This window comes from Carassius carassius, chromosome 43 (assembly GCF_963082965.1).
Source record: "Carassius carassius chromosome 43, fCarCar2.1, whole genome shotgun sequence".
NCBI lineage: Eukaryota > Metazoa > Chordata > Actinopteri > Cypriniformes > Cyprinidae > Carassius > Carassius carassius.
The window spans coordinates 7,034,352-7,048,189 of record NC_081797.1 but is presented as its reverse complement, the minus strand read 5'-3'; the positions used below and the strand labels follow the sequence as shown (position 1 = coordinate 7,048,189).

Sequence of the window (13,838 nt, the reverse complement as noted above, 5' to 3'; positions counted from 1 at the left end):
AAATATCATTTAAAACATCTTTAAAGCAAGATAAAAAAGTAGTTAAGTATATAATAATAAATCTACTGCATTGAAAAGTATGTCTATTAATGCATTTAATTAGATTAGATCATGTATGCAACATTTTTGGGCCAAAAATATGAATCTCTCGGGTATGTGATGCAACCCTTTGGCCCAGCTCTGAATATATTAGCATGTCGTTTCTGTGATTTGGCCGAACAGTGTGTTGAGACATGCATCGAACAGGCGGCTGTCTTTTATTATTTTTACATTTTTTCCTGCTCAGTCTAACAGCAGACAGTGTGAAAGATGAGACGCTGTAAGATATACTCATTTGCTCTACCTCAGCCTCTCTTCTCTCCGTGCCACGGCCTTTGAGCGCACTATTCATGGATTTCATGCAGAAAAGTTATGTCTTATGTGCTATTTGTGTATAAGGTCAAGAGTTCTCAAACGTTTTTTTTTTTAACCAAAGGCCCCTTTCATTGCCACAAATTATTCAATAACACCATGAGAAAATACCCCCCCCCCCCCCAAAAAAAAGAAGGAAATACAATATTTATTATTTATTTATTTAGTCATTTTTTTACACAGACCCACTTACTGCTAGTTACTCTAACATAATTTTTTTTTCCTAATTGACTTTAAATCTTTACAAACTTGCTCACATAGACGCATTTTATTATATCCGAAATTTATTGATGTTATCGGAGAGTAATTTTATAGAATTTATTGATTGACCTTAATTGCTATGCATTAATACCTTGTTTAAATTACATTTGATACATGTAATAAATTATTCTTTTTAAATAAATAAATAAATATTTAAAAAATGCATTTGAGGATGAGAATAATGTATTTTGAATTAACATGAACAATAAAAAATGTTTAATTTGACATTAACTATAATAAAATGATTATATTCTAATTGATAAAAAAACATTAACCTAGATTAATAAACAGTTGACAAACAACAACAACAACAAACATCAGTTAACAATGAACAGAATAAACCATAATGAAGAATAATACAACATCATTAATTTTTATATCAGAATTATTACAGTTAACAAAAATGTAAAACTGGAACATAAACATATTTTTGGTTCTTTAAATAAAATAAATGGTAAGTGAAACAAGATCTACATACACATATATATATATAAACAAAAATTCAAATATTTATTAAAGTTATATGTAAAATAAACGAATTAAGGGTTGTATTTATATATTTAAGTACTGAGTATGTACTTATTCTATGGTTAGGATTAGGGTTTGATTTCGGGATCTTGCATGCAATCATGCATCATTTATTGTTATTATAATACTAAGTACATGTAATGTGTAACAAGGACACTGTAAAACAAAGTATTACTGAATAAAGATGACTAAAACTTTAACAAAAATGAAAACTTACATTATTTAAATATAAATAAACACAACTATATTAGCATTTCAATAATACAAAATCATGCTGATCTAAAAGAATATATAAAAATCCTTTTCCATTGATCCCCTGCCATTCCTTCTCAGACCCCCAGGGGTCCATGGATTGAAAACACCAGTACTAGTATTAGACAAAATGCCTCAGTTGAAGGTTTGGGATTCACAGTTACAGGAAGTATATCGTCTTAAGTGCGTTACCTACACATAATAAACTCCAGCAGCAACGCTTCAGTTATTCACATATTTGCAGTTGCTGTGTTTTGTTTTACAGGTCCCCTTCCATGATAGGAGCCCGTTTTTCCTTTAGTCACTGATAGGGAATGAAGAGATAGCACAACCATGCAGTGGTTAATTTTGTGGGTGCGGATAAAGATAAGGATTAAAAAAAATATCTAAATAAATCCCTGTGAAATCACGTTTATGAAAAGAACTAATACTCCAGAGAGTGATGGCAAAGAGTTGGAAGCTGAGAGAGGGATTTGCCTATGAAAAATCCAACAGGAAAACAAAGAGAGAGGCCAGAGAGTGTCAGCGGCTCTTATCTCACGGAGCAGCAGGGAGCTGTTTATCTATTGTCCGGAGGTGGCAGCACTGTGGCCGTGACACGCACGGTGGAACAATTAACTCGATGGCATTTCGTCTTATCTAACATAACTCAGCACTGACAACATCTTTGGCCACAGCTGCTGCAAATCATTAGCTATCATTGGCATCCGAGCAACAAAAAAGAAAATAAAAGACTAGCTTGACGTCCAGCTTTGTCCCTGTGTTTGAAGGGATGAGGCGTTCCCGGACTCTCTGGGACATTATTGGCTACTGGTTCAATCAGGTTGAAAATTCATCATTTCTGCGACAAGTCTTTTCAGAAAGAGCCCTTTATTCATCTCAGTCTCACAGATGTTGAAATTAATATAACTTTATGCATGAGTTTGATTCTTTCTAGGATTCTCAGGTGTCTTCCAACTTAAATAATTATGACATGAAATCTGACACTCAAATATTAAAATCAAATATAAATGTTAACATTTGCATAAATAAATAAATAAATCTAATGTTTTATATTAGTATTTTATATTGTTGTTGTTATTATTATATTTAATATTTTGATATATGATATTGATATTTAGACATAATAAAATAGGAGTATATTAAATACCTTTATATAACTATATAAATTCTAAACTCTCTCTCTCTCTCTCTCTATATATATATACATGGTTGTATAATAATAGATTTAATTATATATTTAACATACAAATATATTACGTTTATGAATCATACAATTATTAGATTAATAGAAAATTCAAGGAAAAGCATAAAATTACATCTGTGGGCTAATATTTTAGTTGCCATCTTGTCTAAATCTGGCACAATTTCAATTCGATTAATAGAAAAAAAAGACTTAAAAGGGTCTGTGTTTGCTGCAAGAAATAAAACAACCCTCTTAATTTGGTGTTTAAAATCACTTTTATTCGTTTTTTTTTCTTCATGACTTTAATTATAAAATGCACAACCTATAAACAAATATTGATAAAAACTTTACATTGTGGTTCATGATGTACAAGACCACAACCTAGTGCTTTTTTATACATCTTAGTCCTTCATTCCAAATCCTTTGTTGTTTTACCAGGGTAAGTCTACTCTAAACGGAGTTCATTCTACTTTATGAACTGCTCCCTGCATTCAAGACAAGCAAAGCTATTTAAAAGCAAAGCAGGAGTTGGTTTCTCATTTCCAAAAGCCAGTTAACCAGCTTTTCATAGTTGATACAAAAACATTTATGCCTTTACAGTCAAATGCATATAAAATAGTGGTACATATGTAATGTAAACATAGTAAAAATAGAATCAACTAATAACAAGTTGACAGACAAGTACTTAAAAAAACAACTCAAATGGCTATAATGTTATAAATACAGGTTTCACTAGGAATCTACATGTGAAGACAAAGTCCTTCACTTCTCAGACTCTCTCCAGCCTCGAGCGTTCCGGCCGAACTTATAGACAAGTCTACGTCCATCCACCCGTTCCAGGATCTCTCGTTTATAATAATACCTTTGGAGAGAAAGAAACATGCGACAAGCTCAGAATATTGATCAGAGTCCTTTAAAAAGTTGCAAAGCTCCAGGGAAGATGTTACCTCATCGCTCGACTGAGTTTCTCGTAGGTCATACTGCTGTTATTTTTCTTCTTGCCCCAAAGCTGAGCCACAGCTTCCGACTTAAGGAAGCGGAAAACCCCCTCGGAGCGATCCTCCCATTTGATCAGGCCAGGGTTGCGCTCGGGGTTCAGGAGGATGTCTCGGATGAACTCCCACAGGTGCGTCCCACGAGGGTCTGTGGAAATATGAGACGTTAGTTGAGAAATAGAAGGTATCTAAAACAGCCTCAAGACATCCACGTGCCAGAGGCTTCGGTGCGTGCTGCTGTCAAATTCTCTAAAGACAACCGCCGGGTGAAGTTCAGGACACTTTAAAAAAAAAAAAACATTTAGGGAACATGTGAAAAATTTCAACTCACTGTGTCTTTTGACCTGTGACCGCTTGGGATCTGAAATGAGAAAATTAAAATGAAACCACTGTTTTTAAAGGGGCAGCTCATGTTTCTTTTTGGATCATGGAAAACTTGTGAATAATAACTTCAACTTTGGCTTTTGGCTTAAGGGTACTTTGATGTCTTTTTGTAGTCAGTATTCATGTATTGAACTTTTCACTCCATTCATGGGAATGGAGGAAACCCTATTCAGGAAGTGCACTAGTTAATGCATATGTATTTTTAGTTCCTATGTTTAATTGTGTTGTTTAAGTTTCTATAGGTGGGCTGTAAAGATTTTCATTTGTATCAGTAGCTTTGCAACAGCACTGCATGACTATCTAATTGTCCTGATCTCGGTCCTTTTTGCCTGCAGTGAACAAATCCTTTCAGTTTTACGCAACACAGAATATAAGGAAGAATACAGCAAAGGGACCCACGGCAAATGGTGTTTTATTATAACTTCAAACCTTTGTCTATAAAAATATTTATTTGCAAGCAAGTATAGCATGCATATATTAATGCATTTGCAAATGCTTTTATTCAAAGCAGCTTTCACTGAATTCAAGAAATATTTTTTTTTTTGGGTGGAGTATGCCTTTAACCTGAAACATTACCAATGTTTTTGAACATTTACCATGGTATTACCCTCAAACACAATCCCTATATCATGGTACAGGCATAGTACTTTTTTATCTGGAAAGGAAGCAAGGAGAATGCTGTTTTTTTAGGATTAGATGTAGGATTAAGATCATTTACCTGGGCTTGATGGAGCTGGTGAAGATAATATGGTGTTGGGCTGGAATGAGTTTTTGATGTCAAACAGTTCTGAGGAAAGAGAACATATGACACAATATCATTAAACCATCAGCTTAAATAAATAATCATCTTGTTTTAACTGGAAATATGTAAACAAATGTGATGCTGGACCACAAAACCAGTCGTAAATCGCACAGGTTTATCTGTAGCAATATACAACAATACATTGCATGGGTCAAAATGATAGATTTTTCTTTTTATGCCAAAAATCATTAGGATATTAAGTAAAGATCATGTTCCATGAAGATATTTTGTAAATTTCCTACCGTAAATATCAAAGCTTAATTTTTGATTAGTAAAATGCTTTGCTAAGGACAACTTTAAAGGCGATTTTCTTAATATTAGCTTTTTTTAACCCTTAGATTTTCAAATAGTTGTATTTCTGTCAAATATTGTCCTATCCTAACAAACCATACATCAGTGAAAAGTTTCTTTAGCTTTCAGAATATGTATCTCAATTTCAAAAAACAAAAACAACCCTTATAACTGGTTTTGTAGTCCAGGGTTACAAATTAAAAAAATCAAATCAAATCATTGAGTAATTTCACAGGTACCTGAAGTGTTGTAAAAGTTTGATTCTTCCTTAAAGGGGAGGATTGAACAAGGGAAGTCTGTTGAAGAAAATGAAGTACTTGGTTACAAAATTTTGATATGAAAAGTCTATAATTATTTCGAGAGATTCTGTTAACTTCTGTTTTCAGCAGCAGATGTGGGTCAATGTTTTGTCACTGATATTATGTGAACTTTATGCTAGGAGGATTGGAATGAAACCTCTTTAGTTTTACTTTGTGTGTGGTTACTTACTATCTATTTCTGTTTTAATGTCCGCTGGTGTGAACATATCTGTTTGACCATACTGACCTGTGACATAAGAAAATAAAAAATATATCTCAATAACAGAGTACATGTTTTGCAAGGACTACCATCAAATTTCATCAAATATCATCAAACCAACCAAGTCACTCCCGCATCATGTGGTCTTAAACCAGTTTAACTTGTTGGTACAGTTCTCACATGTCACCTGTATATGTTTTTCTGGATTTTATTAGGTTTAGTAACACACCGTAATGGAAGGTTTATCAAACCTGACGGTTTATGAAAATCTTGGTCTTGTTAGCAACACTCTCCTGGATTCATTATAGCGTTGTAAGAAGAGGTAAGAAGAGGAAAGATGAACAAAGAATCTTACCAACTAGGACAGGTTCTAGGATTAGAATCCTAAAAATATTTTTTTGCCTTTCTGCCTTTATAGGACTGGCGAAGAGAGAAAGGAAACGATTGGAATGGAAAGAGGAGAATGGAACTGGGAAAAGACCACAAGCTTGGACTCAAACTTGGGTTATCCAAAGTCTTTGACCTTTCTACCCACAAGGCTATGTCTTCAACCTTGATTATCATCCTGTATGAAACAACAGTTCTATAGCACAAAACTGACAGAAAAACTCTATCCCTACACAAAGCCAAACCATAACATACTCCGTCAGAAGAAAACTGCAGATTGACGAGAAGTGCTAACTCAGTGTCAACTCTTAAACCCAAACGTGACAATCTGATTACTGGTTGACAACTAGGATCAACAAGATTGTTGATCTAGGAACATGTCAAAATCACATTAACCATCTTGTTCAGGGTTGGAAGGGTAGGCACTAGACAGAGGTAAAATGCAACCTCTAATCCCTCTGTATCTTACCGTTCCACTTTAGGTCAGTCAGGCTCTGGAAAAGAATGGAACCTACGGATCCGGCTGCTCGGGTGAAGTCTTGGAAGCTCATGATGCACAGTTGCCTCCCGTCAAGGTCAAAGTTCTGGAAGGGAATGCTGGTGGCATCGATTTGGTGCATGTCCAGCGTCTGTTGGAGCCATTCCCACACCTGGTACTTGGTCCAGTTTTGTGGGTGAAGATCTTGAGACCAGAGTCGGCTCATGTAACTGGAATTCACTGCGGATACATTGAGATTTCAGAAAGGGTTTAGTAAATGTCCCTGCTAAAAGCTGGTTTATGCTGGTTGGTGCTAGTCAATTTTGGCCTTTTTAGTGAAGTTGGTTGACCAAGAGAAAGTCTTGTTGTCTATCTAAGGGCAACTTATAGAAATACTAACTGGACCTGAGTGAAGTGAAACTGTTAAAAGCTGAGGTCAGTTTTCCAAGACAATCATAAGCTAACTATGGTCACAAGCAGAGATGGGCAGTATTTATAATACATGTATTTCAAATATAGTTTCAAATTAGTCATTTGTATTTGATAGGGTTGATGAAAATGGCTTCATATTTTGTATCAATATGCTATAGTTTAGAATTTTTGTAGTTTTAAAATACTGTAAAATACTTTGTAAGAAGTCTATATGGGGACATCATAAAAATGCAACCTCTACTCAGTAGTTTGCCCAGACTTGTTACTACACTATTAATGTCTACTTTAATGGGTCCTCTATACTTCTATTGCTCTCAATAGATTCAGTGGTTGGAGTTGGAGGTTAATACTCCCTGACAAGTTCTGGTGCTACTTTCTGATTACGTTTTTGGCTACATTTAAAATCAAAACATATTGATCATTTAATAATTGCTGAAATGCTAAAATTTTTGTTTTCAACTTCCAAATAGGTGTCCAATGATTGATAAATAAATAAATATTTGATTGATGAATGTTGTACTATAATTGAAGTAGCTGTTTAGTTTAGTAGGATCATGACATCATTGTATGAATGACTGCCTGAAACATAATTAGGGATTCAAGCATGTAGTGCTGAAACCCTATTATTATTCCGCCCTAAAACTGATCATGCAGTCCAAACCATTAAAATTGGTCAGACCGTAGTAGTCAATCGGCCTATCAGGGGTGCTACAGTGAGCAAAAATTTGAAATATATCATAACTCCGTTTGCTGTAGATTCAAGTGTCTTATATCACTGGAATCCTTGGCTCAAGACAAACAAATCTATCACTGATTTTATTTCCATTCTAGAAAAATATTCTGCCATTTTGAATTTTGTCCAAAACCTACTTTTGCGAACTAGTCCTAGGTTTTTCGCCTGATCGGACCCAAACCAGTGCAGAGATATTATCTGGACAGACAATATCAATAATTATCAAAAAATAAATAAAAATAAATAAATAAAAATTGTTATAAAGGTTAAAAACACTGTGTTGTATGACAAATTGCATGAAATTGCAGTTTTAAACACTAGATGGCAGCAGAAGACCACTAACAGGCTCATTCAATTTACTACTGTTCATAGGTTTGCGTATGAAATCATGCTTAGACATTATAAAATCAGTTATAACATTTAAAATCACATTTAGTCAAAATTTACTATTTTATTCATACAGTTTTTACAATTATGCCGGATTATGATTATTGATCATTGAAACCTGAAAATGGCATATAAAGTCTTGAAAAGAGAAGACTTGCAATAACTATTGTGTCACCTATAATTTATTTCAAATATCTATATGTGTAACAAAATGTGTGTGCATGTATGTCTGTGTCTGTGTATGTGTGTGTGTAAGCATGCTTATTGAGTATTAATATAATAGTTTAACCATTTTTGTGTCTCTAAACCTATTCTCCATTTTTGATGTGTTTTAAGGTCAGTCATACATCCAGGTTTGTCTAGACTCTAAAAGTATATATACCTTAAAGGTCTTAAAGTACTTGAACCCCAGTAATTGCTGCTTGCAGCTATATTATATTATTACATTTATGATTAACAAACAATTGATTAATTAGTTAGAAACTTGTTGCTATGAATTACCGTTAGTTGTCTTCTTATGAATGACTTGTTTGTCAATGAGTCCTGTTGCTGATGCCTTTTGTTACCAAACACAAAGTAACTAAATTAGGACACAATTGTGAGTCATTCGCAAACTGTTAAAATTAAACTGATGTTTACTTTAAAACTAACCTTCATCTGGGAGATTACAGGGATATGTGAATATTTGATCTGTCAACTGGTTGCGTATGTCAGATTTATGGCATGACTCAGACAGATAAAAGCTGTTGCTATCAAACATTATTTACTTAATCAGCTGAGTCAGTGTAATGTAGAAATGATAGATCAAGCAGGCAATTGATGGAAGGTTTGCTAATAAATTTCATGCTCCCTTGTAAAAGTATTTATTAGTATTTGTAAAAAAAAACTATATATATATATATATATAGTACTTTATTTTGATACATGGTGTGGTTTGTTGTATTTTGTAGTCTATTTTGATACACTTTAAATCAAGATATTTGGTATTTAAATACATTTAATGTATCTTTGCCAAACCCTGGTTGCCAGTTTTACTGAACTCTATTGTTAACAATGAAACTTGCAACCATAGCTGCTTTTGTGAAACGCACACCTGGTTAGGAGCTGTTCAAGCTGGATGACCAGCATAATCATAGTGTTATAGCAAAGTTTCCCGATGAAGTTGTTTGACTAGTAAGGTTATTGTTGAAGCAAACTGATTAAGGAAGTCTTGTTTGTATCACTAGAACAAAAGCCTTCAACCCTGCTTTTGGAGACCCATCATCCAGCAAAGTTGATTTACAACCTGCTTCAACAGACCTACCTATGATTTTCAAGCAGTCTTGAAGACCTTGATTAACTGGTTCAAGGTTGGAACTAAACTCTACTTGGGGCCAGTTGCATAAACTGTTTAGACTAGTCTTAAAAAGTTAGTCATCCATTTTTTTTTCTTTAAGACTGGTAATAACTTTTTTAACTCAGTAATGAAAAGGTTGATTGGTCTTATTTGTATTGGAAAAGTAAGACTGATATCCCATTGGCAACTGCTAGGTGGTCAAACTGGTTCTTAAGACAGTCTTAATATGGTGACTAAGTTTATGCAACCGGCATAAAAGCAGGGCTGAAGACCTCTGATCTAGATCATTCCAGCAGCATTACATGTGGGGACCAACATCCAAACAAAAAATATATTCTGGTGAACAGCTAAACTAGTCTTAGCAGTCAGTTATAGACTATAAAAAGTGTAAATAAAAGTACTGCATATGGTTTCTAGATAAGTGTAAATCACTTTCACTATCTGTACATGGTCCCCAGTGCATGCAACTGATAACCTAGTAACTCCAGCAGTGACTGCTAGAGTAAATGATTAATCTGACAGAAAAGTCTCCACCGATTAGATTATAAGCAAAGCCTACAACCTAAAATCTGTTCTGGAATTGTACTTGATGGTGGAATAATCACAAGTTCACCTTCTCTGGAGTTTCAGATAAGAAGAAACTTTACCATCAGTGCAGTTGTAGTGGGATGTCCAGGAAGCAGATAGCTGGTTATCGACACTCACATTAGCTGGGATACTCATGACACCGCTGGCCTGAAGGACCATGATCCAGTGCTATTGAAAGAAATGGAAATGAATGTTTATTTCTTGCCACCCAACCAGAGATGTTTCTGCAACTTTCATACAATGCACTAGAAAAGTCCAACTTAGCCTCAGGCATAAAGTGAATGCCTTATAACTCGTTCTTTGTGGGATTTGACCCAACAACCCTTAGCCCAAAATACTTACACTGCACCATCAAACTCCCTACTCAAACAATGTTTATAAATCTTGTTGCATGGGAGAGTAACAGCACACTTGCCGCCATTCTTGTAATAATAAACATACATACTGTGCCAGAAATTGACATATAATTAAGTGTAGACTTTATACCAGATTACAGTTATGTTCAGTGAGCTAAAACAAAGGTCTTGTATGTTCAAAGGGGTAAAGGGAGGGGGTGAATTTTGCATAGGTGTCCTTCGTGCCACGCTCAACCACACATGCAGACACATTTGCACAGGAATGTGTCAGTGTGTCTAAATGCTTTGCATACATAAAAGGTCCACCTGTCCTTCAGTTTAACAGTTAGATCAATGGTTCAGTCATTCCATGTATTATATGATCATATGATCAGCTTTATACAAAGCACTTTTTAAATTCATCTAACGCTGTGAATGCATCTGTGTTGTGAGTTACAGGTTAGCTGAAAGCTACTGCATAAGTACCTTTTGTACAGAGGAGCTCAATGAAAAACATCAGCATGATCGAATTCCAATCAAGTATCCCGACATGTTTGTCTGTTAAACTTTATAAAATAATGCTGTTACATGATCATTTAAAAACCTAGATTCAGGGCATTATAGATCCTAGTCCAAAAGGTATGCAACTTAATTTTACAGCCTCCTATGATACCTAATAACTTCAATGAAAAATCCAAGATGGTGGAATTTTTTTGCACAAGACAAATGTGTATTGCAAACTTAGATTTTAATGCAACATTAGTGTTTGGTGTGAATTTGTATGGCTATTTCATACTTGAGTAGCAGCATGCTTAAAATGCAATTTTTGTGGTTTGCATCTTATGTTGACTATTACAAAATGGTAATTTATGAGGTTCCACGAGGTTATGAAATGTGGCTTTATGTTGCATTGGAAATTCTAACGTTATTCGTATGCTCATGAGATGCAAAGAAGATGATATTTTATTCTATCTGCAAAAAGTGACATTTAATATAACCTTTAAGTTAACATAATAACCTTTACTTAACTACAGAATCTCACATGACACAGGTCGCGCGATCTCCGGTGTATTCCTATTGGTTGTCCCATCAGGATGCTGCTCATATCATCAATGTAAAGTTTTACTAAGGTCGTACATATGGTTGTTTTGACGCTTCAAGTTCAAGTATTCATATAATGATCATATTATAAAAAAGAAAACAACAACAGGATATGAACATGTAACACATGATAAAAATGTGATTCAGTCAAATGAGGGTAGCAATGACATTATTTAGAAGAACTGAGTTTATTGACATTCCCTGGAACGGTTGTTAGCCTGTTTAGTTTGGTGTCTTTGTCAACTGTGAAAATTCTCTTATACGTTGTGTTGTAGTGTATAAAGCTGTATGGGACCAACTTACCTGTCTTATCTGTTCCACTAACAAACTTCCTACTTGAAATCTGACCTATATTTGTCTTTTTATTGATCCGAAGATGACCTAGCAGATCATTTTATGGAATGTGTGTAAAGCTGGGGGAGCTATGCTAACAATAGAAAATGTTCACACCAAGAGCAAATAAAGGAAATTAAAAACTTAATAAGAAAAACGTTCAGTCAAAACTTAATTAAGATGAACTGAAACACTGAATTTTATCCTTCCTGCCACATAAAAATTATTTGCATTTTTTTCCTTAAATTTAACATTTCCAGTTTACTCAAATTAATTCATGAATAATTATAAAAATATTTTATGAATATATAAATAATAATATGAATGACAAAAAACACTATAATAACCCTTACATTTTTTAAAGTAATTACTAAAATGTATGAAATAATTTCTGGAGTTTAACATTTTCATTGTGCGGCAAAATATTCCTATCAAATATTTCTTGATTTCGTATTTTTATTCATTATTAATTATACAAAGATTTCATGAATATATAAATAATTATACTAATACTAATTAAAAAAATGCTAAGTTGCTTATAATATCATTTAAACTTAAATTTAAAAAGTAATTACTAAAATGAATTAATTTGTGAGGTACAGAACTTTTACAGTTTTCTAATTATGAATGGACACTTTGTGTAATCTCAATCTTCCTTTGTCTAGAATAGTGATATGAATCTCGTTTTATTTCCATGGAAAGATGATTCATAAATCAAATTACTAATGAATTGCTCTTTGTTTCTTTTAACTGGAAAAGCAGGTTGCCAGATTCTTTCCAGCATTATGAAACCCATCTGATGCATTTCATCCTAGACTGGTGTGTTACTATGGTGATGTCTACTTTAATGTATGAGGAAAGAAATCTAGAAACACATATTTGGGTGTTTATCACATTCCTTACAGTAACTGACCCAACAATGTGGGCTACAGGCTGTCAACTTCCTTTACCTATCAGTTACGGAGCAATATGGGCCATTTACACTCAATTTGTTTTGGTTGTACACAGTGTGCAAAGTGTTTCCAAGTTTCAGAGGCCCAAAAGAGTATTTAGACACCTACAAATGTATGAATGCATCATATAAAATAATCAACCCAAGTTGCATCTGCAAACAAATGACGCTTTTCATAAAAGTAACTTTACAGTTTTTTAAGCAATTCTAGCAACTGTTTAATTCATGTCCAAGTCAAGTCCACTAATTTATGATGACCACAAAGTGTTTTTTATATAGACATTACAATGTATATTGTTTTTATCTTGAACCAAAAAAAGAAAAAAAAACTTTTTGTGAAAATTGCATTTCTTTTTGCATTCTTTACATTTTTTTTTTTTTAAGTTCAACATTTTCAATGTGACACCAAATATTTATATCAAATAGTTCTTGATTTTAAGAACTGGTTTAATGTGCATTTGTGTAAAATAATAAATAAATAGCCTGTTTGACTTTTAAGAATACTGCATGTGTGCAAGTTAAAGTTTGTTTAAGCAAATGATGATAAAAAAAAAAAAAGTTGCACAAAGTTAAAAAGAAAGGACAACAAATGAATTACTTTTGGATTTTCAGATACATTTCAACTATTGTATGCCACTTGCTAGATTCAAATAGTTTTGCATAATCATCTAGGATTGTCACTGAAGCGCATGAGCTAATGAAACCTTTCCTGCAGAGAATGAAAGAGAATTAAAGTGTCTCACCAGAGATGTTGAATGTGATCCTGGTTCAGAGTTAAATGTCTCTTTCTAAAGTTGTCAGCGTCTGTATGGGAGAGAAGATTAGAGTTCAATGGAGAGGTTGTGTTGTGTACCTGTGACACTGCTGAGGCCTGCCAAACTTCTGTGACAGAGTGCGACCTCGTTCACCAATCAGGATTTTTATTCCGTCTGCTTCCTGCTGCTTTGATTGGCTTATTTTCACACCAGGTGTGTTACAAGTAATTTGAATATGGTAAAAAAAAAGAAATACTGTTGTAGCAAGTCACTTTCACTATGAACACTAGCAGTCTCTCTCACTCGCCCACATGCTTCAGCAATCCTGCCGGTGATTAATCTATTGATGTTTAACTAGAACCATGCAGTTGCTCTTTTTGTTTTTACATTAT

At 33.9% G+C, this 13,838-nt stretch overlaps 1 protein-coding gene across 1 annotated transcript; it reads right to left on the bottom strand.

Moving 5' to 3' along the window:
• Positions 1-3,026: 3,026 nt before the first annotated feature.
• ehf (ets homologous factor) lies at positions 3,027-13,591 on the bottom strand. The gene is made up of 9 exons (XM_059535901.1): positions 13,435-13,591; positions 10,030-10,138; positions 6,486-6,734; positions 5,600-5,656; positions 5,350-5,406; positions 4,736-4,804; positions 3,965-3,994; positions 3,586-3,781; positions 3,027-3,500 (listed from the first exon to the last, which is right to left on the bottom strand). The coding sequence occupies exons 2-9, from the start codon at positions 10,127-10,129 to the stop codon at positions 3,401-3,403; spliced, it is 858 nt and encodes a 285-aa protein (XP_059391884.1). The 5' UTR covers positions 10,130-10,138; positions 13,435-13,591; the 3' UTR covers positions 3,027-3,400.
• Positions 13,592-13,838: the final 247 nt, after the last annotated feature.